Genomic DNA, 27,863 nt, shown 5'->3' with positions numbered 1-27,863 from the left:
TCACATCTGTATGGAGATTCAAAATATATTATTTATTGATGTACTTTCATTGTGACGTTGTATTATGAATGTGTCACAATTTTGCTTTGATTATGGGTTGATCAACCCTGATGTACAGTATATGTAGCGTAGAAAATGTGCACTGTAGGGAATGCACATCAGCCTCCTTTAAGTTTGCTTGCAAATTGAAAATGCATGTAGATGATATAAAGCAGATCCGTGAAACTCTGTGAATGTAAAGCTTTTAATAAAAGGTCACTGTAATGATATTCAGAAATGGTCTGAATGGCACATGTGTGAACCTTCTAAACAACAAAGGTTTGTAGGTGCTATTCAGTATCCCACCAATGCCATGCTATTACATATTTATTATTACCCTTCAAACATGGGGTTACGCATATATGTCCTTGCAACGGAAGACCGCAATATACATCATTACAACACATCAATGCTTCTCAAATCCTTGTCTCAGTGGAAGACACAGGCCCATTTCAATGTTATTTCGTACAATTAGAATCTTATTTGAATCTTAAGGCAACTGGCTGAAGTCAGCTCAGTGTACTCATTATCATTTGACACTTAATCCCTCACACTGCACACTTACAAGTGTGAATATTAAAGGCCTAATGCTGGACCTTACTGTAATAGATTTCCATTAAAAAAAATATAAATACTAATTTTTATTTAACTTGGCAGGTCAGTTAAGAGGAAATTCTTATTTACAATGACAGCCTAGGAACAGTGGGTTAACTGCCTTGTTCAGGGGTAGAATGACAGATGTTTTACCTTGTCAGCTCAGGGATTCAATCGAGCAAGCTTTTGGTTACTAGCCCAACGCTCTAACCACTAGGCTACCTGCTGTTGCATAGGCAACATTTTTATATCAACCAATAATTTTTCTAAGACTTCTGGAGTGGCCTTCAAGGGGAGGGGGTAAACTAGCTGTTTTTGGCAGAGAGGCTTAGAACTCTGTTTGTTATTGGTCTATTATACAACAGGTGGGTTAAATCTTGGATGCTGATTGGCTAAAACCGCCTTCCAGCCACGGTGTAATCCACAAGTTTACACCGGGAAAGGCTATGAAGCTGAAATGCCTTTTTACTCTTCCATCTTACTGTGCAATCCAATGTTTCATCAGCCAAACCAAGCAATTTTTTAACTTCCTCGCATCTTTAAAAAATAACCTAGACATTATCTTCCCTTTCTTTTAGACTAGCATTTTGTTATCAACAACAGATATTTTTATAAACCTTGCTGTCTGTCTCTCCGACCTTTGCAACATTGTTTCCATATCAAAATTCGATCTCCACTGTCCCATTGAGGATCGAGTAGCATAAACATACACGATCACTCGGATCGGACTGGGTCTGGATCTGACCAGTTCTATACGGAACAAGTATCCATTCAGGTCCGTTCGGAAAAAGTTTATAGGGATATCGTGTCCGGATGATAAAGCCCCACGTCCATTTCAAAAAGGTCCAACTTTTGGGACCTGTGAAGGCCTCTACAGTTGAAGTCGGAAGTTTACATACACTTAGTGTGGAGCCATTAAAACTTGTTTTTCAACCAATCCACAAATTGTTAACAAACTATATTTTCGCCAGTCTGTTAGGAGAACTACTTTCTGCATGACACTAGTAATTTTCCCAAAAATTGCTCACAGACAGATTATTTCACTTATACAGTGCCTTGCGAAAGTATTCGGCCCCCTTGAACTTTGCGACCTTTTGCCACATTTCAGGCTTCAAACATAAAGATATAAAACTGTATTTTTTGGGGAAGAATCAACAACAAGTGGGACACAATCATGAAGTGGAACGACATTTATTGGATATTTCAAACTTTTTCAACAAATCAAAAACTGAAAAATTGGGCGTGCAAAATTATTCTGCCCCCTTTACTTTCAGTGCAGCAAACTCTCTCCAGAAGTTCAGTGAGGATCTCTGAATGATCCAATATTGACCTAAATGACTAATGATGATAAATACAATCCACCTGTGTATAATCAAGTCTCCGTATAAATGCACCTGCACTGTGATAGTCTCAGAGGTCCGTTAAAAGTGAAGAGAGCATCATGAAGAACAAGGAACACACCAGGCAGGTCCGAGATACTGTTGTGAAGAAGTTTAAAGCCGGATTTGGATACAAAAAGATTTCCCAAGCTTTAAACATCCCAAGGAGCACTGTGCAAGCGATAATATTGAAATGGAAGGAGTATCAGACCACTGCAAATCTACCAAGACCTGGCCGTCCCTCTAAACTTTCAGCTCATACAAGGAGAAGACTGATCAGAGATGCAGCCAAGAGGCCCATGATCACTCTGGATGAACTGCAGAGATCTACAGCTGAGGTGGGAGACTCTGTCCATAGGAAAACAATCAGTCGTATATTGCACAAATCTGGCCTTTATGGAAGAGTGGCAAGAAGAAAGCCATTTCTTAAAGATATCCATAAAAAGTGTCGTTTAAAGTTTGCCACAAGCCACCTCGGAGACACACCAAACATGTGGAAGAAGGTGCTCTGGTCAGATGAAACCAAAATTGAAATTTTTGGCAACAATGCAAAACGTTATGTTTGGCGTAAAAGCAACACAGCTCATCACCCTGAACACACCATCCCCACTGTCAAACATGGTGGTGGCAGCATCATGGTTTGGGCCTGATTTTCTTCAGCAGGGACAGGGAAGATGGTTAAAATTGATGGGAAGATGGATGGAGCCAAATACAGGACCATTCTGGAAGAAAACCTGATGGAGTCTGCAAAAGACCTGAGACTGGGACGGAGATTTGTCTTCCAACAAGACAATGATCCAAAACATAAAGCAAAATCTACAATGGAATGGTTCAAAAATAAACATATCCAGGTGTTAGAATGGCCAAGTCAAAGTCCAGACCTGAATCCAATCGAGAATCTGTGGAAAGAACTGAAAACTGCTGTTCACCACTGCTCTCCATCCAAATTCACTGAGCTCGAGCTGTTTTGCAAGGAGGAATGGGAAAAAATGTCAGTCTCTCGATGTGCAAAACTGATAGAGACATACCCCAAGCGACTTACAGCTGTAATCGCAGCAAAAGGTGACGCTACAAAGTATTAACTTAAGGGGGCTGAATAATTTTGCACGCCCAATTTTTCAGTTTTTGATTTGTTAAAAAAGTTAAAATATCCAATAAATGTCGTTCCACTTCATGATTGTGTCCCACTTGTTGTTGATTCTTCACAAAAAAATACAGTTTTATGTCTTTATGTTTGAAGCCTGAAATGTGGCAAAAGGTCGCAAAGTTCAAGGGGGCCGAATACTTTCGCAAGGAACTGTAATTCACTGTGTCACAATTCCAGTGGGTGAGAAGTTTACATACACTAAGTTGACTGTGCCTTTAAACAGCTTTGGAAATTCCAGAAAATGATGTCATGGCTTTATATGCTTCTGATAGGCTAATTGACATACTGTAATTTGAGTCAATTGGAGGTGTACCTGTGGATATATTCCAAGGCCTACCTTCAAACTCAGTGCCTCTTTGCTTGACATCATTGAAAAATCAAAAAAATAAAATATTGTTATCCTCCCCAAGGCTGGTTCATCCTTGGGAGCAATTTCCAAATGCCTGATGGTACCACGTTTATCTGTATAAACAATAGTACGAAGGTATAAACACCATGGGAACATGCATCAGTCATACCGCTCAGGAAGGCGACGCATTCTGTCTCCTAGAGATGAACGTACTTTGTTGCAAAAAGTGCAAATCAATCCCAGAACAACAGCAAAGGACCTTGTGAAGATGCTGGAGGGAACAGGTACAAATGTCCTATATCCACAGTAAACGAGTCCTATATCGACATAACCTGAAAGACCACTCAGCAAGGAAGAAGCCACTGCTCCAAAATCGCCAAATAAAAGCCAGACTACGTTTTGCAACTGCACATGGGGACAAAGATTGTACTTTTTGGAGAATTGTCCTCTGGTCTGATGAAACAAAAATAGAACTGTTTGGCCATACAGACCATCGTTATGTTTGGAGGAAAAAGGTGGAGGCTTGCAAGCCGAAGAACACCATCCCAACGATGAAGCACGGGGGTGGCAGCATCATGTTGTGGGGGTGCTTTGCTGCAGGAGGGACTGGTGCACTTCACAAAATAGATGGCATCATGAGGGTGGAAAATTTTGTGGATATTTTGAAGCAACTTCTCAAGACATCAGTTAAAGCTTGGTCGCAAATGGGTCTTCCAAATAGACAATGACCCCAAGCATACTTCCAAAGTTGTGGCAAAATGGCTTAAGGACAACAAAGTCAAGGTATTGGAGTGGCCATCACAAAGCCCTGACCTCAATCCCATAGAAAATGGGCAGAACTGAAACAGAGTGTGCGAGCAAGGAGGCCTACAACCCTGAATCAGTTACACCAGCTCTGTCAGGAGGAATGGGCCAAAATTCACCCAACTTATTGTGGGACGCTTGTTGAAGGCTACCCGAAACGTTTGACCCAAGTTAAACACTATATAGGCAATGCTACCAAATAGTAATTGAGTGTATGTAAACTTCTGACCCACAGGGAATGTGATGAAATAAATAGAAGCTGAAATAAATAATTCTCTCTCCTATTATTCTGACATTTCACATTCTTAAAATAAGGTGATGATCCTACCTGACCTAAGACAGGGGATTTTTGCTAGGATTAAATGTCAGGAATTTAAATGTAAATTTAAATTGTGCTAAGTTGTATGTAGTCTTCAGAGATCAACTGTACATTGAGGACTGAGGTTGAAACTTCTGGGCATTTCTTTCAGAGGTCAGAATGTAGTCTTAGTTATATAGGACTATGGCTGCATCCCAATATTTCTCCTGAAATGGCTACTCTTTCACTACTTCCTGTTAATCTAAAATAATTGGATTGGTGGAGGCATGGGGTAGAGGGAGTGTACACGCTATTTTTATATAACAGCCATTTCCGTTTCAATAAGTGAGGGAAGTTAACAAGGGTCCACTTTGGGAGAATGGAGAGATAATTTGGACAGGCCACATGACGCTAAAAATAATAGAACATTCATAGCCTCCAGTCAGTCGCTCAACAAACTTCACCTGGAATGCTTTTCCAACAGTCTTGAAGGAGTTCCCACATATGCTGAGCACATGTTGGCTGCTTTTCATCACTCTGCGGTCCAACTCATCCCAAACCATGCTTCATTGTTTGAACCACATATGCGGAGATCATCTGTACACCTACTCTGCATCTCACAAAGACACGGCGGTTGGAACCAAAAATCTCCAATTTGGACTCATCAGACCAAAGAACAGATTTCCACTGGTAAAATGTCTGTTGCTTGTGTTTCTTGGCCCAAGCAAGTCTCTTCTTATTATTGGTGTCCTTTAGTAGTGGTTTCTTTGCAGCAATTCGTAAATTATTTTCTGATTCAAGCAGTCACCTCTGAACAGTTGATGTTGAGATGTGTCTGTTACTTGAACTCTGTGAATCATTTATTTGGGCTGCAGTTTCTGAGGCTGCTAATTTTAATGAACTCATCCTCTACAGCAGAGGTAACTCTGGGTCTTCCTTTCCTGTGGCGGTCCTCATGAGAGCCAGGTTCATGATAGTGGTTGATGGCACTTGAATAAACTTTCAAAGTTCTTGAAATGTTCCTGATTTACTGACCTTCATGTCTTAAAGTAATGATGGGCTGTCATTTCTCTTTGCTTATTTGATCTTTTCTTGACAGAATATGGACTTGTTTTTTTAACCAAATAAATCTTCTGTATACCACCCCTACCTTGTCACAACACAACTGAGTGGCTCAAACGCATTAAGAAGGACATTAATTCCACAAATTAACTTTTAACAAGGCACACCTGTTAATTGAAATGCATTCCAGGTGAATTCCTCATGAAGCTGGTTGAGAGAATGTCAAGAGTTTTCAAAGCTGTCATCAAGGCCAATGGTGGCTACTTTGAAGAATCTATAATGTATTATACATTTTCATTTGTTTAATACGTTTTTGGTTTCTACATGATTCCATATATGTTATTTCATAGTTTTGATGTACTTGTTTGATCTACTTGTCCCCAATGTAGAAAATAATAAAAAATAAACAAAAACTCTGGAATGAGTAGGTGTGTCCAAACTTTTGACTGGTATTGTACTTTGGATTGGGAAGACAAACTTACCTGTCATACAAAATCAATCACCAACGCATTGTCTTCCCCATTCAATAGTTAAATGACTTCGGTGCGACCATGATAATTACCATATCATCAGCGAGTGTGTTCGTGCACACTGTTTCTTGCCCTCATGTACCAATGATCTATTTGATTCACGTTTTTAACATGAAAAGTTTCCATTCTGCAATGTTCTCTTTGAAAACCTGTTTTTTGAGAACAGATGGATCAAAGAAAGGAAAATAGCAAGTGTATTGTAATTGGGCAGAAACTCAGTACTTCAGTTTGTCACCTGTGACTAATAAGAGTCAAGCTGAAAGGATGGCAAAGCATGGCTAATTCCCTGGATCAACAGACATGACACCAGAGCTAGGGCCTTGAATACAATAATTAGTCCTTCAAGTTATAAAGGGGTAAAAACTAGGTTATGTCAGTTTGAAGAAATCATGAATATGTTAATGACTCTTGGTTGAAATGGTATGCTTGTTGGATAGTCAGTATGAAGCAACAAAGTAACTATTACAAAATAACAAAGGAATACGGTGTCCATATTAGGACAGCATCAGTGTCAGCAGAAGTTGCCTCAGTATACCTGTTTATGAAGTTTATTTTTATTCTGTAGGTATGGACTGTATAGAGTGCTAAATGGATACCTTGTCAGTCTCCAATGACACCCGACATGAGCCATCTTTCTAAATAACCGAGGCATTGCAGTGAGGAGCTGCTGGAGCCTGTCTAGGGAAGTGAGCTAACTGTTGGATTATTAGCCATTGATTCATATTCATATGGTGGAGCGAAGACAGAAGAAAGGCATCAAGAAAGGAAAAGTGAGACATATTCTCTTAGTCTCGCAGGAAATTACTAGTGCTTAATTGGTCAATTGGGAGGTATCAGAACAAAATGTGAGCATGGGAGGGGGGGTGTTCTGGGGAGTTCTAAGGTACCTGAACGCATGAGAAAAATCTACATTATAATAAAGCATTGCATGCATATCATCGCATTTGCGTCGTGGCATAGAGCAGTAGAGTAGAGGCACTTACAGAAGTTTCACACATGTCGAACATTTATAGTAGCCTAGAGTCCAGAAAATAATTGGCCTTTTAAAAGCCTCTTAAGGATCGGATCCTTTTTTTTCATTTTCGCCTAAAATGATAAACCCAAATCTTACTGCTTGTAGCTCAGAACCTGAGGCAAGGATATGCATATTCTTGATAACACTTGAAAGGAAACACTTTGAAGTTTGTGGAAATGTGAAATGAATGTAGGAGAATACAACACATTAGATCTGGTAAAAGATAATACAAACAAAAAAAACATGTGTTTTATTATTTTAAATTTTTTATCATCTTTGAAATGCAAGTGAAAGGCCATAATATAATATTGCAGTTTAGGATCAATTTAGATTTTGGCCACTAGATGGCACCAGTGTGTGTGCAAAGTTCAGATTGATACAGTGAAGCATTGCAATACTGGACAATATTTTGTATCAAGTCTGCCCAAATGTGCCAAATTGGTCAATTGATACATTTTCAAGTATATAACTATAGATAACATGCAAAAATTATGTGGTAATACAAAATGTAAGTTTACACACTCCTATGAATGTCATACATGATGGATCATTAGCTTATACACTAACTTTCACACATCTAGATGGCCGGCGGGGTGGGTGTGGAGCCAGAGACAGCAGGGGTTCAAACTGTAGAACCCAGTTCCTACATTTGAATATAAAAATGGATTTTATCAAACAAAACTATGCTACATTTTGTCTCTGGGACCCTCTGGATGACAAATCAGAGCAAGATTACTGAAAGCGCATTATTTACCTTCAGAGGTGAATGTATCGAACCAGTTGCTGCGATATATTTTTTGTTGCGTCATTCTGGCAACAATGGTTGACACTAAAGTAACCCCACAAGCTATGCTTGAAGAAGAACTACTGTAGGTGTGTGGAGACTTATTGTAGGCTACCATATGAGGAGGAAATTATAGTCATGAAAATGCTTTCCATTTTCACTGACTCAACCAAAATGATATGCAGCTCACTTGCTGGTGATGGCCAATGGCGCTCATGCCAAAATTCTCTCTCTCCCTCTCTCCTTTGTAAAACAATATTTTGAAGTTGATCAAATATTTTGCTTTTCTGTTTTCAGCAGGAGCCATTTGCTTTCCAACATGTTTTCCCTCGATTGTGTTTGAAATATTGTGAAAGGCCTGCATGCTGTTTTTTTTTGCCACGTGTTCCCAATTGTCTGCTATTCCTTGTTATTGGGCTACAATCCACAGACAGAAGCTATTGATCCTCTGTGGCTAAATTACAGGCCTTCTCACGGTAGGCTATTCTGAATGATTTCATTAATTTCTGAACAGACAGCAGATATTCTATAACTTTGGCGAATGCATTTCAATTTATCAGGGGTGCTGCAGTTCCTTCAGAACCCTGTGATTCTATAGGGAAATAAATCATGAAGTGCAACACTGGAGAGATGAGAGTTGCTGGCTCATGTCTATCAGAGCAGAGAGGGAGAAAGATCATAGGCAGTGAATCTCACTCTTGTTATGTGAGAGATACTGGCGTATTTCTCACAGCCACAGCCATGCGTTTTTATCAAACATAGGTTACAATGTTGAGCAAACCATAAACCGGGCTGGCCCAACCCAACTGTTAGAATATTAGGCCCATGCTGAAAATCTACTTTTTCACATAGTTTTTTTGTGGGGGCCGGAGAATTTACATAGAGTCATTCTCGAATGAACTTTGATAGATCAAATTAAACACTGATGATATCATTCCATCAGATTCTCTTTCAGTCTGACCTTCATAACTGTTCCTCCTCCACTTCCCACACTGATAAGCTCACTACTCATCAGGCACCAGCAACACAAAACAATCACTTTCCTAATTGGCAAAAACACCTAGGTCAAGGAGAGCATCTGCCCCAAATGGAGTAATTAACAGATGCGTTTTCCATTTTTTTGTGATGAAATGGTTAACAGATACATTATCAATTTGATCAGATCTAATTTAGCACGCACTGTGTTGCTTTTGATCCAGTAAAACTTGACTCTTCCGTCGTCATTTGTACTTAGTGTGGAATACATGATCAATGGGGAATATGTGTATCCTTCTCATAAAACAATATAACCAGCCGCAACACCTTATTGAACATCCCGTGAGATCAAATTGACATTATATGTGTTAACTAATTAATCACAAGAAATGGAGAGTGCATTTGTTCATTTGTTCATTTGGGGCAGATGCTCTCCTTGACTAAGGTGTTGTTGCCAATTAAGGTAGTGATTGTTTTGTGGTGCTGGTGCTGATTAGTGAGCTTATCAGTGCGAGATGGAGGAAGAACAGCTATGAAGGTCAGACAAAGCGAATCTGATGTAATGATATCTCCCAATAATTTCCTGCGAGACTACGGAGACTATGTCTCAGTTTTCCTTCCCTTGATGCCTTTCTTTTGTTTCGCCCGCATAAAATTAAAAGCATAGTGGTGTTAAGCCTCTGAAAAGAGAGGAAACTTCCCGCCAGCCATGATTGGCTTAGATAATGGATGGGCTGGACATGCTGAGAGACGAGTTCAGATTGGTCTGCCATGTAGCACACTTCTGTCTATAACATGAGCTGCTCAGTATATGTAGATAATACTTTCTAACTTAGCTTTTTTGAAAGATATACCGAATATCTGAAAAAGTGTTACTCTCCACTTTCTGAAAGACAAATTTTTGAAATCAGTGGATTGCACGGTGGAAGCAGAGCTAAGAAGATGGAGAAAATTCTTCCGTTTGATTGCAAATATGCGGAGAGAGTTGAAAAAAGAGCAAACAGATTGCGGTTGTATAAAACACCTGTCTCCGGATTACATCTTCAAACTAAGGGCAACCATGGCATCGGTGATAGAGAGGGAGAAGTGTTCATCCATGTATATGGCAGGGTCTAAGAGGGTCTAGATAGCTACATTTTTATTATAAGTTGCGATTATAGTTAATTGTTTAGCCAGCTAGCTACATGTCTAAACAAAAGACTCCACTACGCAAGTAACCATTTCCCTGTACAATTTACACTTTCTGTATCCTGTGCATGTGACAAATACACTTTGAATTGATTTGATATAGTGTGTGTTTACCAGAGACGGTAATGTGAAGAACACGACCTGCACCAAAATCAAATAAGGATATAATGATAGGCCAACGAGACAGTGTCCAAGTTAAAAAATTCTCTGATACGTTGTCACACTCACAACCATAAGCTATTTTCTGTAATTAGCTCGCCCTTAACTTGTAACTAATAATTTTGTTGTGATTTTTTTTTCAAATTAGCTAGCAAATGTACTTTTTCACATTTTGTTAAGTTGCAGCTTAAACAAAACAATCCTCATCAATCTACACACAATACCCCATAAAGACAAAGCAAAAACTGTTTTTTTTTATTTTTTTTGCAAATGTACTAAAAAAAACAAAAAAACACTCGTATGACCCTCACTCAAAATTTAGCTCAGGTGCATCCCGTTTCCATTGACGATCTTTGAGATGTTTGTACAACTTGATTAGAGTCCAGCTGTGGTGAATTCAATTGATTGGACATTATTTGGAAAGGCACACACCTCTCTACATAAGGTCCCAAAGTTGTCAATGCAAGTCAGAGCAAAAACCAAGCCATGAGGTCGAAGTAATTGTCTGTAGAGCTCAGAGACAAGATTGTGTCGAGGCACAGATCTGGGGAAGGGTACCAACAATGTCTGCATAATTGAAGGTCCCCAAGAACACAGTGGCCTCCATCATTCTTAAATGGAAGAAGTTTGGAACCACCAAGACTCTTCCTAGAGCTTGCAGCTCGGCCAAACTAGACAATCGGGGGAGAAGGGCCTTGGTCAGTGAGGTGACCAAGAACCTAATGGTCACACTGACAGATCTCCAGAGTTCCTTTGTGGAGAAGGTAGAACTTTCCAGAAGGACAACCATCTCTGCAACACTCCACCAATCAGGCCTTTCTAGTAGAGTGGCCAGATGGAATCCATTCCTCAGTAAAAGGCACATGACTGCCCACTTGGAGGTTGTCAAGAGACACCTAAAGGACTCTCAGACCATGAGAAACAAGATTCTCTGGTCTGATGAAAACAAGATTGAACTATTTGGCCTAAATGCCAAGCGTCAAGTCTGGAGGAAACCTGGCACCATCCTTACGTTGAAGCATGGTGGTGGCTGTGGGGTTTTTCAGCAGCAGGGACTGGGAGACTAGTCAGGATACAGGGAAAGATGAATGGAGCAAAGTACAGAAAGATCCTTGATGAAAACCTGCTCCAGAGTGCTCAGGACATCAGACTGGGGCAAAGGTTCACCTTCCAACAGGATATGAGCCTAAGCACACAGCCAAGACAACGCAGGAGTGGCTTTGGGACAAGTTTCTGAATGTCCTCGAGTGGCCCAGCCAGAGTCCCGACTTGAACCCGATCGAATATCTCTGGAGAGACCTGGAAATAGCTGTGCAGCGACACTCCAGCGACACTCCCCATCCAACCTGGCAGAGCTTGAGAGGATCTGTAGAGAAGAATGGGAGAAACTCCCCAAATGCAGGTGTGCCAAGTTTGCAGCATCATACCCAAGCAGACTTGAGGCTGTAATCACTGCCAAATGTGCTTCACCAAAGTCCTGAGTAAAGGGTCTGAATACTTATGTAAATGTGATAATTTTGTTTTTTATTTTAAATACATTTGCAAAATGTCAAAACACTATCATTATGGGGTATTGTGTGTAGATTGATGAGGATTCTTTTCTTTTATACATTTTAGAATAAGCCTGTAACATACATTTTTGGAGGGAAAAGTCATGGGGTCTGAGTACTTCACAAATGTTCTGTACATGGCCATTATTTGAACTGGCTAGCCAGCTAACTTAACATTAGCTAGCTAGCTAACAAGCTAGAAACTTACCAAAACATTTTTCAGAAAGTTGTTTTTAGTTGCCTGATTTGCTAGATTGACATATACTAAATTAATTTTAAAGGGATGGGTTTATTGGTGGTAAAATACACCAGTTATGCTATTTTGGACCACAAGGCTGTTGATGTCATGCACCATGTAGTTCTTGTGTGTATTCTTTTTCTTAACGACAACAACAGGTTAGATGTTGGATGACAATAGAATGTTCATGATGTCACTGTGACAGATGTCTTCAGACATGTCGATAGATGTAGTATTAACCAGCCTTTAGTCTTTTTAGTACATAGCCTCACATTTGAATCCTTAAAGAGATGGGTGAGGTTAAAGCTTAAGAGGGTGTGAACGAATGGGTGTAGACAAAGAATAGGTACCAAAACATTCAAGGGCCATTTTGTCAAAAGTGAGGTTCCAATTTTATCAACTTTCTAAGCATAATTACTTTCCCATTGTTCCTAAACTGTAGTGTATGATAAAACATTTTCTAGCTCTGAGTCTCTACTTTTATCCAATGTAAAAAAAACACTATTTTAAATTTTGATACACAAGACCGAATCGAGCTGGTCGGTCACATATTAATGATTTATTCAAACTGACAGACTTATACATAACCTAGTTATAACCCCTTTATAACTTGAAGGACTTATTGTTGTATTCGTGTCCCTAGCTCTGGTGTCATATCTGTTGATCCAGGGAATTAGCCATGCTTTGCCATCCTTTAGGCTTGACTCTTATTAGTCACAGGTGACGAAGTGAAGAATTGTTTCGGCCCAATTACAATATGCTTGTTATTCTCCTCTCTTTGATCCACCATCTGTAAAAAAAAATAAAATATAATGGTTTTCAAAGAGAATATTGCAGAAAGCAACCTTTTCATGTTAAAAACGTGAATCAAATAGAGCAATGGTATATGCACACGAACGCACTCGCTGACTATATAGTAATTATCATGGTTGCTCTGAAGTCATATAACTATTGAATGAGGAAGACAATGCTTTGATGACTGATCTTGTATGGCAGAGGAGTTTGTCTTTTCCATCCATTGGAACAACCTGCCCAGTATGTCAATGTCAGTATTTCTATTAATTAGTAACGATGACAAAAATAACCCAAACTCAACTGTTGAAACCATATGCTCTTTTATATATCACGGAATTGACACAAAACATTGAATTTCTTGTTTATTATTTTCAGCACCACACGGCCTGTGTCCAAATTATCTTAGCATCCTCCCAAAGTGTGCACTTGGTCACTTCCCTGACTTATTGAAAAGGAAATGACTGGTTAAAAAAACAGGGTGCAAACTCCCACTAGCCCATGCCTTCACCAATCCAATGCTTTGAATTAATATGAAGTAGTGAAAGAGTGCCCATTTCAGGAGAAATATTGGGATGCAGACATAGTCCTCACTAACTAAGACTACTTTCTGACCTCTGAAAGAAAACCCAGAAGGTTCCACCTCAGTCCTCAATGTATTTTTACATTTTTATTTAACCTTTATTCAACCATTTGGACCTGTTCCAAAATGGACCTGGGGCTATACTATCCGGACCTGATATGCATAAATGATATATTTTTTATATAGTGATCCGATCCGAGGACAATTAGACCAGTTCAGTATAGACCTGGGAGAAGCAGGGAAAAGTCCATTTTTAAACTACTTTATTAACCAGATTTGATAAAGCCTGAGGGAGAGGAGGTAGAGAGAGGTAACTCTGTAGCAGGGACCATGCTGTGTGTGTACACTACTGTGAGTGTGAGCAAGTAACACGGGAACAGGAGGGAGGGAGGGAGAGACGGGAGACTGAAATCAACAAAGCCGATTCGCACTATAGTAGACTAATAGCTGCCACAGCTAGGTTCTTTATCATACAATATTATTACGTAGTACCGGTCTTGACTGCATTAAAACGAGAGATGCTGGCTAGCTAGCTAGCTAGGCTAATTGATGCTGCATGCTCTTTCTCTTTCTATAGTAACAGCCTACCTGATGGCTCTTGGTCGTTGTAGCCTTTCCTTCAACTTCTAATTCCATCATCTTTATTCAATCTTTTATTGATTAGATATCTCCTCACTTTATCTCACACGGAGGCTCTATGACTTTAACCTATTGACGCTTTGATGTCTTATGATTGGCCAACAACAACAATAATTGATACACGCGTCACTCTCGTGAAAAGAAAAGAGCAGCAGCATAAATTATACAATCTCTCTCTCTATTGCAGCAGTCACATTCAGATCTGTATGGGTCCTTCCTGCGAAGTCCAGTTAAAATTACACAGACCCGTGACAATCATATCAGATCTGACCCAGACCTGTGACATTTTTTGGAATTCTGGATCCGGACCCACTTTGGTCCCGGATGGGGTCTCGGGTATTCAGGTACAGGTAAATCCGTAAAGACCTCTACCTCAATGTAGTCCCTAGCAGGGACAGACCTAATCGATACTCCAGACAAGTGAATGGTGATGGAACTTGTGTGATTTGCAGTTGCTGTCTCTCCCACGGTAACCGACTGAACCGGTCGCTCGGCCCCCACAGTCCAAAACTCTTTGTTATTTCAGAATGAAGTTAGGTCATGTCTGCTGACTCCGCTCCAGCGCTGAGGCTCCCAATGAACAGCCAATCAGGAAAGGATCTAGCTGAATTGCTTTCTGACCGGCACTGCCCCTGACACTGGTCTACACTTATTAACCACGATACAATGACCTTTGGTATTCAATTTGAAAGGCAGAGCATACTATGGCATTCGAAACGCTTGCTATAAAATGTAAAGTTACCATTCTGAAAATACTCCATTCTTTGACTGTCCGGAGAATTGTTTACACTTCATTTCGCTGACAAGCTTAAGTCATCAGTAGAAATAGACTGGCAGTTTGGGCAAATGCCATGTCCAGTTGGCCATGTCTAAATAGTTTTTTTTGTGTGCATAATAATAATAATTTGGTAAATAATTGGTATCTTTGTGAATAAAATGGTGTAGTGTGTTAAAAATACCTGGGCCGATTTCTGGTTCCAGTCTGTCCTGTTTAGATGGTCTATATGCAGTCCCGGTTCAAATATTTAACAAATGAGTGCATCGGTCCGTGGGACCCCAAACTGATCCAAATGTAGCATGCAAAAGTCAGAAAAGGTATTCACATGTTGAGAATCGCCGGTTTCACTAACATTTTTGCTCAAATTACTTTCGCTCTACTTTACGAAAATACCTCTAATCTTTTGTGGCAACTGAATCCTCGCCTTCAGTGTCGAACTAAGCATGTATATGACAATTGAAGTCAACAATATCTGTTGCTAAAAACAGCTGGTCAAACTAGAAACATGTGGGAGGATATGACAACAGAGCACCTCTTGAGTCATGACTGCAACATTGAAGGACCTGGGAAAATCAAGTTCATCCCATCACTCACCACATTAGTAGATGTCTCTGCAAAAACAAATGAATGCTAGCTAGCTACGTTTTTCCTCGTTGGACCTGCATTTACAATGTATCCAAATTCGGTTTGTGTGGTTCTTTCTGTAACTTTGTAACAAGTACAGTCTGCATGTGCAGTGCTTCATATTGAGTCATGATTAGGTGTCCCATATACAGTGCCTTGCGAAAGTATTCGGGCCCCTTGAACTTTGTGACCTTTTGCCACATTTCAGGCTTCAAACATAAAGATATAAAACTGTATTTTTTTGTGAAGAATCAACAACAAGTGGGACACAATCATGAAGTGGAACGACATTTATTGGATATTTCAAACTTTTTTAACAAATCAAAAACTGAAAAATTGGGCGTGCAAAATGATTCAGCCCCCTTAAGTTAATACTTTGTAGCGCCACCTTTTGCTGCGATTACAGCTGTAAGTCACTTGGGGTATGTCTCTATCAGTTTTGCACATCGAGAGACTGAAGTTTTTTCCCATTCCTCCTTGCAAAACAGCTCGAGCTCAGTGAGGTTGGATGGAGAGCATTTGTGAACAGCAGTTTTCAGTTCTTTCCACAGATTCTCAATTGGATTCAGGTCTGGACTTTGACTTGGCCATTCTAACACCTGGATATGTTTATTTTTGAACCATTCCATTGTAGATTTTGCTTTATGTTTTGGATCATTGTCTTGTTGGAAGACAAATCTCCGTCCCAGTCTCAGGTCTTTTGCAGACTCCATCAGGTTTTCTTCCAGAATGGTCCTGTATTTGGCTCCATCCATCTTCCCATCAACTTTAACCATCTTCCCTGTCCCTGCTGAAGAAAAGCAGGCCCAAACCATGATGCTGCCACCACCATGTTTGACAGTGGAGATGGTGTGTTCAGGGTGATGAGCTGTGTTGCTTTTACGCCAAACATAACGTTTTGCATTGTTGCCAAAAAGTTCAATTTTGGTTTCATCTGACCAGAGCACCTTCTTCCACATGTTTGGTGTGTCTCCCAGGTGGCTTGTGGCAAACTTTAAAAAACACTTTTTATGGATATCTTTAAGAAATGGCTTTCTTCTTGCCACTCTTCCATAAAGGCCAGATTTGTGCAATATACGACTGATTGTTGTCCTATGGACAGAGTCTCCCACCTCAGCTGTAGATCTCTGCAGTTCATCCAGAGTGATCATGGGCCTCTTGGCTGCATCTCTGATCAGTCTTCTCCTTGTATGAGCTGAACGTTTAGAGGGACGGCCAGGTCTTGGTAGATTTGCAGTGGTCTGATACTCCTTCCATTTCAATATTATCGCTTGCACAGTGCTCCTTGGGATGTTTAAAGCTTGGGAAATCTTTTTGTATCCAAATCCGGCTTTAAACTTCTTCTCAACAGTATCTCGGACCTGCCTGGTGTGTTCCTTGTACTTCATGATGCTCTCTGCGCTTTTAACGGACCTCTGAGACTATCACAGTGCAGGTGCATTTATACGGAGACTTGATTATACACAGGTGGATTGTATTTATCATCATTAGTCATTTAGGTCAACATTGGATCATTCAGAGATCCTCACTGAACTTCTGGAGAGAGTTTGCTGCACTCAAAGTAAAGGGGCTGAATAATTTTGCACGCCCAATTTTTCAGTTTTTGATTTGTTAAAAAAGTTTGAAATATCCAATAAATGTCGTTCCACTTCATGATTGTGTCCCACTTGTTGTTGATTCTTCACAAAAAAATACAGTTTTATATCTTTATGTTTGAAGCCTGAAATGTGGCAAAAGGTCGCAAAGTTCAAGGGGGCCGAATACTTTCGCAAGGCACTGTATCTGTCCCAGAGACATCCAAATGTCCCATATATCTGCTTTTAATGCCCATTCTAGAATGCCAATCAGAAATGAGTTTTCAACAGAGATGTGGTATAAAATTATGATGAATAATCTCTCTCTCTCCATTAGGCCTTTTAGTGCACAGCAGTCAGCCACTTCTATTTCGATACCAGCACAGTACTTCTCAGCCAGCCAGAACCCCCTCCTCCCCACTTCCTCCACTTTCTTCTGTACCCTCCCTCCCAGACTACCCAGTTCTGCTGCTTTGGCGGTGGAGGAACCCCACGTGCCCAGAAAGAGTTCCCAACCTGGCTGGGACGGCCAGGATACTAGTGCATGGGCGGGAGAGTACTGTCACATGTTCAAAGTTGCATCGAAGGGGAATGCATTGACCTGCAGCATAGTGAGTGAGCAAGAAAAATGAAGTAGCGATGTGAATTATATAAGGAGACATGAAGCAGTATGACACAATATATGAAATATATCTGCTGCATATCTCAGTTAATACACTGAGGGGAGTGAATAAGATGTCTAGAACAGCTGCGGGGAAGTGGCAAACGTACAGGATTTCGATACGGTGAAGTCCTCTTGAAAATGTAGGCTTATGCATATATTACACTGAACAAAAATACACACGCAACATGTAAAGTGTTGGTCCCATGTTTCTAGAGATTAAATAAAAGATCCCTGAAATTTTCCATATGCAGAAAAAGCTAATTTCTCTCAAATGTTGTGCACAAATGTGTTTACATCCTTGTTAGTGAGGATTTCTCCTTTGCCAAGATAATCCATCCACCTGACAGATGTGGCATAGCGAAAAGCTGATTAAATAGCATGATCATTACACAGGTGCACCTTGTTCAAGGGACAATAAAAGGCTACTCTAAAATGTGCCCTTTTGTCACAAAATACAATACCACAAATGTTGAGGAATCATGTAATTGCCATTTCTCTACCATAAGCCACCTCCAATGTTGTTTTAGAGAATTTGTCTGTATGTCCAACCGGCCTCAAAACTGCAGACGACCACGTGTAACCCAGCCAGCCCAGGACCACCACATTGTGCTTCTTCACCTGCAGGGTCATCTAAGACCAGCCACCCAGACAGCTGATGAAAATGTGGGTCTGCACAAACTGTCAGAAACCATGTCAGGTAAGCTCATCTGTGTGCTCGTCGTCCTCACCAGGGTCTTGACCTGACTGCAGTTCAGCGTCATAACTGACTTGAGAGGGCAAATGCTCATCTTCGATGGCCACTGGCACGCTGGAAAAGTGTGCTCTGCATGGATGAATCCCGGTTTTAACTGTACCGGGCAGATTGTAGACAGCGTGTATGGTATCTTGTGGGCAAGCGGTATGCTGATTTCAACATTGTGAACAGGTGGTGGTTGGGTTATTGCAGGCATAAGCTTCAGACAACAAACCGAATTGCATTTTACCAATTGCAATTTGAATGCAGAGATATCGTGACGAGAACCTGGGGCCCATTGCCGTGCCATTCCTCCGCCGCCATCACCTTATGTTTTAGCATGATAATGCACAACGCCATGTCAAAAGGATGGTGGCTTCTTTAAATAGTACCTGCAAAACATCAGTCTCAAAGTCAAACAGTGAAGAGGTGACTCTGGGATGCTGGCCTTCTAGACAGAGTTCCTCTGTCCAGTGTCTGTCTTCTTTGCCAATCTTAATCTTTTATTTTTATTGGCCAGTCTGAGAAATGTTTTTTTTCTACTCAACTCTGCCTAGAAGGCCAGCAACCCGGAGTCGCAACTTCACTGTTGACTTTGAGACTGGTGTTTTGCTAGGTACTATTTAACGAAGCTGCGATTTGAGGACCGACGATTTGAGGCGTCGGTTTCTCAAACTAGACACTCTAATGTACTTGTCCTCTTTCTCAGTTGTGCACCGGGGCCTACCACTCATCTTTCTATTCTGGTTAAAGCCAGTTTGCGCTGTTCTGTGAAGGGAGAAGTACACAGCGTTGTACGAAATCTTCAGTTTCTTGGCAATTTCTCGCATGGATTAGCCTTCATTTTTCAGAACAAGAATAGACTGATGAGTTACAGAAGAAATTCCTTTGTTTCTGGCCATTTTGAGCCTGTAATCGAACCCACAAATGCTGATGCTCAAGATTCTCAACTAGTCTAAAGAAGGCCAGTTTTGTTGCTTCTTTAATCAGAACAACCGTTTTCAGCTGTGCTAACAGTTGCAAATATGTTTTCTAATGATTAATTAGCCTTTCTTTTCAAATGTTAAACTTGGATTAGGTAACACAGCAGTGATGGTTGCTGATGATGGGCCTCTGTACGCCTATGTAGATATTCCATTAAAAAATCTGCCGTTTCCAGCTTCAACAGTCATTTACAACATTAACAATGTCTACATGGTATTTCTGATCAATTTGATGTTTTTTTATTAACAAAAAAATTAGCTTTTCTTTCAAAAACAAGGACATTTCTAAGTGACCCCAAACTTTTGAACAGTAGTGTAGTTTTCACAAATATCCACTAGGGATGCTGTTCATTGTTTTCTTGCAGCACAAGCAAAAACTCCATTATAATTTGGAAACTCATTGTTATATTTTGTGATAAAAAAACACAGACTTGCAGATCCCTGCTGTATGTTTAATTATTGCGATTCGATTTTTAAAATCCCAATGTAGCCGTTTTTGTATCAATAATTTCTGGGTAACAATTAATTATCTTACTGTAATAGCATTTTAGCAATAAAAAGATTTCTCAATATAGAATTTTGCTAGGACTGCCTGGGAGTGGTCTAAGTGGGGAGGGGTAAACTAAACTACCTGTTATTTGCAGAGAAGTTTGAAACTCTTTTTGTTATTGATCTATTAACCAATTTACCGGATGGTGATGTCCCCATGGAAAGCCGAATCTCCCACCCATGCAAACCTGCTGATTAGGTTGTATTTTCATCCAGCAACTATCAGGAAATAACACTAATCATATATTTTCACACTTTCATAGTGTTAGTTCCATCAGCTGATGTAAAATATGATATAAAGCACAAGAAAAACAGAATTGACAGCACTGGGCCTTTAAATGTGGCTTTTGGGGATAGATAGAGTGGTTAGAAGTGGACCTCATGGCAATGAAAGAACATAACAGAGCTATAGGCTTCTCTGGAAGCCTGTGTATCATCTTAATCTCTGTGAAAAGGTATCAGTCTGCTGCCTACTCTTATCCAGTATGAACACTTGACTGCTCCCCTTCTCCTCAGACTGACAAAGTGCTCTGCGTCTGAAATGGGAAAATAAAGAGGAGAGCTGTCTGGCCCTAGCTGCCACCGTCTCACTCTTAGATCCCTGTTCACTTTCGGTTGAGCCGTCTCACCTGTCCCTCTAAACCAACCAAGCATCATTTAAAAAGACAGACAGCCTACCCCTCCCTTAAAATCCCCTTGCTCATCCGCCCAGCAGCCACGCTCTGCTCCGACATATTGATGTACACTCCGATACACTCTGATCTGACATTAGGCCTTCTATAAGGTAAGGCTACATTAAACTACATTCTGCTTCAAAAACGTTGCTGTTTATAAATTCTACTCACCACGAGTGTCGGTGAGCTGATGGTGGGGTGTTTAGCTCCTGGGCGGAAGCCAAGCAACAGTGGCAAAGGGATGAGTCCGGTGCGGCTGGGAGATTTGTGACGGATGTCATCTGTGAATGAAAGCCACGACTGTAGCGGATTCGCCAAGCAAGCATGTCAAGAGGAACTCCCTTGCTCAATGTTAATTCACCCAGCCCATTATGAGTGCATCCCTTTATCCATGAAACATAACTCAATCTTCCGTTTTTGCATCCAATGGATTTGGGAAGGCGTGCATTCAGCCCATTGACCTATTCAAGGTTATGAAATGAATTGGATATAAAGCTCACTTTGACAGAGCTCAACCAAAAACATAGTCAACCGGGTATCAAACTATACCGTGCTTTACAGTATACTCATATTAACCCATTCCATTAAATGACTCGTGTGTACCATCTACAAAAGTCACTGCTGGCACCAATCAATCTTGAAAGTTGGCAGAGATCTGCCACAGTGTTTCTGAAGCCTTTGACTTTCCAGAATGAGTCGAAAAAACTTTGGGAACAAACTTTTCCTCTGAAAGGGTCATTATTAGAGGCCTTCTATTAGAAAGGCTTTTTGCTGAACACAGTCTTCCAGCTTCAGCTGAGGTTCAAGTGGCGGAGTTCAAAGAAACATGCCGTGAACACTTATTATAAGCTCACATGGTGATTGCTTGTGCGCCCCATCAAAAACATTGCATCAAAACCCCACCACTACCACCCCAGCCATCCCCAAGCCCCCAGTTTACCATGCAAAATAACGAGGCTGGGGTAATTGAGCACGGCTCAGATGGGTTTCTGGTGCCTCACAGGCGTTAGATCACAGACAAACACCAAGCGCTAATGATAAGAAAAGCTCCTCCGCTGAGACTCTTCAGGATAGGGAGACTGGTCACTTCACTATCTAGTTAGCTATCAAGTTAGCTAGCCGGCCATTAACGATCCAACAATAGAGCCCAAAGGGAGGCTAGCTAACCTAGCGATGCTATAGTTGCCATATTCATGGAAGTGCTGCCCAAATGCCTTTGTGAGGGATGCATAGTAACAGCAGGGAAACACACATCATTATCTGAAGGTGAGCAGCTTCCCTAGGTCTCTCCAAGCCCCCCATCCCTCCCCTTGACAGAGTCCATGTGTACGGGTTAAAAGGCTAATTGACTTTTATATTGCAAAAAAGCTCATGGTTGTGGAACCTGATTCCCCCCATTCATACAATTGCATGTGTTGTGCAATCAGAGGGTCTCTCCACCTGCACAAGGCTGCAAAGGAAAGAGTGTGTGTGAGAGAAGAGGAGAAATACAGAGAAAGAGAGTGAAAGATAGAGTCAAGTCTGTCCAGGTGGAATAGAAGGTGGAAAATTCTGTCAGACACTGCCTCCCTTATCAGATCATCAGCTCAATTCTTCAAAGGTCCTCCTGTCCCGCAACACAAAATACATTTTCTATTCTGCAGGGCCTGTGCAGGACATAACAGCTCTGTCAATATCTACGCTGGCTTGTTTACTCCAGCATTTTTCAAATGCTGCCCGGAAAATGCAATGTAACAACAGTGTGCAGCGCAGATATAGATCTGCGGTGACAGGTCCATGATTAATAGCAGCAATAGTATAGGAAAAATGATGTTGATGTTTCCGCAAACTACTTCGGCAACACTTTGGCAGAGGAGGAATGAGTGATGAAATCATTGTGCGAGACAACATCAAACTCGTGGCGTACCTGCTCGGCATGCAGTCACATGTACGCTGAGGTACAATGCACATCCAAAGCAATCCTGCCACCTCTATGCACCTCTCTGAGCAGGTTATTGGCAGCTCCTACAGCCCTCTGGGAATGCAACAGCCCTTTTGCTTGATTTACAATAAAAGGTAGAGATCAACCAATGGTAAAATATGTAACTGTAAAGATAGGAGAATAATTCAGATAGAAGATAAACACCAAATTGTTAACATAACCTTTCTTTCCATAACCTGCATTTTTGTCTGATGGATATCCACCGATTGATCAGCTGATGCTAGATATAGATTCCCTATTGATCGTTGGAGTGATTAGTGGCAATTATGGGTTCTATCTTCTCTCTGGAGACCTGGAGTTGATGAGTCAGTTACGGTGAGACGATTATGTGCATGCTTCCCGAATGGCACCCTATCCCCTATATAGTGCACTACGTTTGACCAGAGCAATATGGGCCATTGTCAAAAGAAGTGCACTATAAAGGGAATAGGGTGGCATTTGGAACTCAGCCTGTGTTGGGCGGCTCAGGAGTGGGGCTTTCTGTTAATTGTTTCCTGTGCATTAGGCATCAGGTTGAAGTGGATTTATCCATCAGCAAACAGAGGGAAATGCACTTGGAGCAGTGTGGAACCCACTGCACAGTGCTAAACTACACTTCCATGACCTTATTTTAATTTTCTGTTTCCTTATTTATGCTCTGGTCCGTCACTGTGTTCCCATTTATGCATGTGATAAAGAACAGTATATAATAGAAAGAGATGGGATGCACAGGTGTGTGTCAGGGTGCTATGGGGTCAATTCAATTTCAGTGCAACCGATTCAGGGAGCGAATTTAAATTCTCAATTCAAAAATTAAGGGACAGTCATTTTAAATTCACTTTTTGAAACTGAATAGGCACCAAATTCTGGTTTGTACACATGTTTGTGACTGATCTAGTCAGGTCAGCATGTTATCTCTTTGTCTGTTTCTATGCGTTGGTGCCACAGATTGAAAGTAATGTGAGAGTGCTGTCCAAGGTGCTGAAGGGGTACTGTCTAATGTACAGGTGTTGTCCAAGGTGCTGAAAGGTGGACTGATTTACTCAGCATTATACAGTGCAAAATCTGAACAAAATAGTGCCTCTATCTGGCTGTGCATCTCTCTATGCATTCCTGCCATAGATTGAGGGTGATGTCAAAGGTTCCGCAAGCACATATTGCCTGTGTAACAAGTCACAAACTGAATATGCAAATCAGTAACAACAAAAATAACTACAGAGCATACTGACAGGCAGCTTTGAATAGCATGACAATGTTTTGAAATATACATATTCCACACGGCACATTTCTGAAGCGCCGCGTACATCACTAACTGTCGTGCTGTCAATTCTGAAGGGAGTAAAGGGCTGTGGAGCAGTATCTTGCCAGTTGCCACTACATCTCAAAGCAGTGTATTTTCTTTCATACATTCACTCAAGTATCTGAATAGCGAGGCCACTGCAATCACTGCAGTGTCCATAGGTTAACACAGACTGCCAGAGGGTATAGTGGCAAGCAGGTCTTTAACCAGAAAGATCAAGCCGAGTTCACCACAACGTTTAAGACGGATGAGGCATAAAAAAGTGCAATCACGCTCCATTGGGAAAGTCAATAGGACTTTCCTGTGTAAAAGATGAAGTGAAACTGTGATCAAAGGTGGTTTAGTATGAAAGTACTGTACAGTGTGTAGAAGCTGCTTCTCCAATGGAAATCCCCAATCACGCTTGCAGGCAATGTCATGGTGATGTTGGCTAGCAGAAACACGTCATCGGGTCATCTAACAGTCATCTTGTGCCAAACTGTGCATGTGCTGACCTTCAAATCAATGGCACTCCTTCGATATAGTTATTATTGACGAAAATGAAAACGTGTCAGTTTGTCACTTTCACGAGGTTGGAGTAATAACATGTTCAGCTACTTAAGAAATTGGACGAATCTAGGTTGTGCCTTTATATTTCGAGAAAAATTAACAACTATTGGAATAATTCTTTACTTCTCTCATTGACTTCTCAAACCCCCGTCTGGTCTGCTTTGCAAGCTTTCCCGGAAGTCTTGCAATGTTGGGCCTCTGGGTTTATAAACTGTGCTCATGCCCCTAGGAAACTCATCCAAAGCCAAAGATTGTAGCTAGAAGTGTGAGTGGGTGTTGACTCATATAGTATGCTCACCTGTGCCAGAGCTTGACTCTGAGGTAATCTCCTGGAATCCCCAGGGCTAAACCACCAGTCTATTTTGAAGATAATGATTTTAGCTCTCTGATGGTCAACTTTGCAACACTACAGGTGAACGTCTTTCCACGTGGCTTCCTTACCTAAACCATTTAAGTGTCTCTGGTTCATACTAAGACAAAGGTATCGTGATTACTTTCCACTTGACAGTGTGCCATGGAAAACAGTCCATTTGCTGCTAGTTCGTAGTATAGTGAGAAAGTTCCTGAATGCAGCACGCTCCAGACATGGCATTGCCATTTCATTGCTCTTTTAGAGTTATGTTCAAAGGCTTCATCACCCCTCCCCATTGGGAGTACAGGGGGACTGTGATCTCTGCGTGATAATCCTTGAGTGGCGAGTTGAGTTTGGAGAACATAGGCAGGGATGGAGTGGGGTAGAGAGGTGCTGCTCAGTGCTCATCACTGCTCCCACCATAATGTTACTGCCAGGAGCTCCAAGAATGAAGGATTTATGTGAAGATGAATAAGGAGAGGTGAAGGAGTGTGGAATGGCTGTTTAATCAACACACTTTAACCTTTAATCAAGAGTCAGTTGTGTTCATTGGATGCTATTAATCGATGTGAGAGGTCCTTTGAAACATTCTGTAGTACTCTGATACTGATGGCAGCCTTGTCCCCCCCCCACCCCCCTCCTCCTCATCCTCTGTTTTCGATAACCACTCTGATTCTGCTGACAACAATGGATGCAAACTACAGCGCTTGATCAGTGTATCACAAGAGAGAAGCGACGTCAAGGAAGAGTACTTGATCCCCCCCCCCCCCCCCCCCCCCCAGACGACTGACAACAAATATATATGGCTGTCGGCGGCAAGCACTGAGGATTGGCTTGGGCTCACCTGCGAACTGATTAGGAGCCTTAGAATGGTAAAGCAGGATCCAGCAGTGACTGCCAGATGAATTAGCAGTATATACAGTATGTTGGTTAATTATAGGGGCTTGAAGTTGTCCAAGCTCTGATAGCTTGCAGTTTGGAGAAAACATGCTTGTAGAGAAGAGATATTAACCCATAGGTGAGCCTATTGCTTAGAGAATGAAGCAGTAATTTGGGAACCATAGAAAATGCCCCCAACCTCTCCAACTTTCAATTCACTGAGGGGAGTAGATGGGGTAAAAATCCTATATTAACTTCCGACGCTGGCACACACACTCATATACTCATAAAACTAAGCAATAAAGCTGACACCCTCTTGAGGTTTGATGTACAGTCTCTGAAGAGGGCTGCTGAGAGCGCTATTAAAAGCTTTATTACTGGTGTCAAATTCAAATTAGTGGTGCGCCGCTCACTCTGTATGTCCAAAGCGAAAGGCGGAGTATTTGTACAGTCATACACGACTGGTTCCGCACACCCAACCTTAACATTAGGACCAGCAATAACATTAGGGGAATTACCATTTAGACTAGCAGAGATATATGACTGAGCAAGTGAAATAGGAGTTCAACAGTGCAACAGAGGAATTGGACAAATCTTGGAGAGTATATCAGGAAAAGGGGAGAGGAAGTCAGTTCAGGGGAAGGTGAGTGTATTGAAATGGAGAGAGTTATTGTAAAATCTTCTGTTTCCAACACCCATTTGCAATCATAGGCCATAGCTTTGGAATTACTGTGAAAATTATGTGTAGGTAGAAACACACACAAACACACACACACAAACACACACACCTTATCTACACACACACGCACGCACGCACACACACACACACACACACACACACACACACACACACACACACACATACACACACACACACACACACACACACACTTGCATACGTACACAAACATGTACACACATACACACACAGTCACAAAACACATACACACACATCATTTTTGCATGCACTTGTGTGACAGCATTGCATACACAAGTGTGGAGTTAATAATTAATTTTTGAAATCTTTGAGAAACAACTAAATGACAATGTTAAATGTCTTACTGTTTGCAAAACTATCCTTGAAACTTCAAGATTTTTTGAGATAACTAATGTGACTTTTCTAAGGACAGACATTCTGGTATCTCAGAGTGCAAGGAGAAATAAATGCTTAATCTTGTTGCTTTCTGCAAGTGTTTCTCTGACACACTGATGAATGATCCCAGCATGTTTAGATCAATGCAATGAGAGACAGACACAAATTCAACACCGTAAGCAGGATTTCGATTCAAGCACACCTGCTCATTCATGAGATGCAGACATAGAAAGTCAGGGACATTTCACAGTTTCAAAGGACACAGAAAAGGATTCATATCAATTAAAAGACACTGATGTAAATCTCAATAACCAAAGCAACTTATAGCTCTCTGAGATTACACCACAGTCCCACAATAGACTCAGAGCTACACTCAGAGCTACTGTGGAGAAGCTATAGCAAAGGCACATCAAACTGCAGCCAAACTTACAGTAAAGCGGTCCCTCCAAGTCACAGACGTAGTATCAATTACAAAGCTTCCACCATCCATACGGATCAGTCAGAGTCACAGAATGGAGAGAGATGGGGAGAGAGTGAGAGATAGACAGAGAGAAGAGAGAAAACGCGGCTCACTTCCATTCGATTCAGTCAGAGCCACAGAAGGGAAAGAGACAGAGACAGATAAAAAGAGAGACAGATAACACTGTTTACGTACCAAGTCCAGCCATCCAAGAGAACAGAACCAGCCAAGGGATCATCATCATTAAAGAGAAGTAACGGGGGAAGAAGTCTGCTCCTGTGTGCCTACCGTCTGTGAGATGTTGGTGACGCCGAGACAAAGTTAGTAGCAGAGGTATAAAGAGAGTTGTGCGTCTGTCTGTGTGTGAGAGGCTGGCACTGTAGCTCTCTTCTTCAGCTGCTGCTCTCTCAGTGAGAGAGTGTGCGTCTTCTCTCCTGCTCTCTTTTTATATGTCCTCTCCTATTTCCCAGAAAATCAAATCTTCAGTCTTCCCTGCTGCCGGTGGCTCAGCTTCATTCTAGCTTTACTCACAGTTTCACTCTCCCTCTGTCTCTTTCTTTCTCTCT

General features: G+C 41.2%; 1 protein-coding gene across 1 annotated transcript in view; it reads right to left on the bottom strand.

The window, feature by feature from the left end:
* Positions 1 to 27,545, bottom strand: part of LOC139422065 (kin of IRRE-like protein 3) — a 274,299-nt gene extending 246,754 nt beyond the window's left edge. Inside the window, exon 1 of the mRNA XM_071173211.1 lies at positions 27,493 to 27,545. Coding sequence (XP_071029312.1) covers positions 27,493 to 27,541 — 49 coding nt within the window. The 5' untranslated portion in view covers positions 27,542 to 27,545. The remainder of the gene's footprint in view (positions 1 to 27,492) is intronic.
* Positions 27,546 to 27,863: the final 318 nt, after the last annotated feature.

This window comes from Oncorhynchus clarkii, chromosome 12 (genome assembly GCF_045791955.1).
Source record: "Oncorhynchus clarkii lewisi isolate Uvic-CL-2024 chromosome 12, UVic_Ocla_1.0, whole genome shotgun sequence".
In the NCBI taxonomy this organism is placed as follows: Eukaryota; Metazoa; Chordata; class Actinopteri; order Salmoniformes; family Salmonidae; genus Oncorhynchus; species Oncorhynchus clarkii.
The sequence above is the reverse complement of the archived record's forward strand: the minus strand, read 5'-3'. Positions and strand labels throughout refer to the sequence as shown.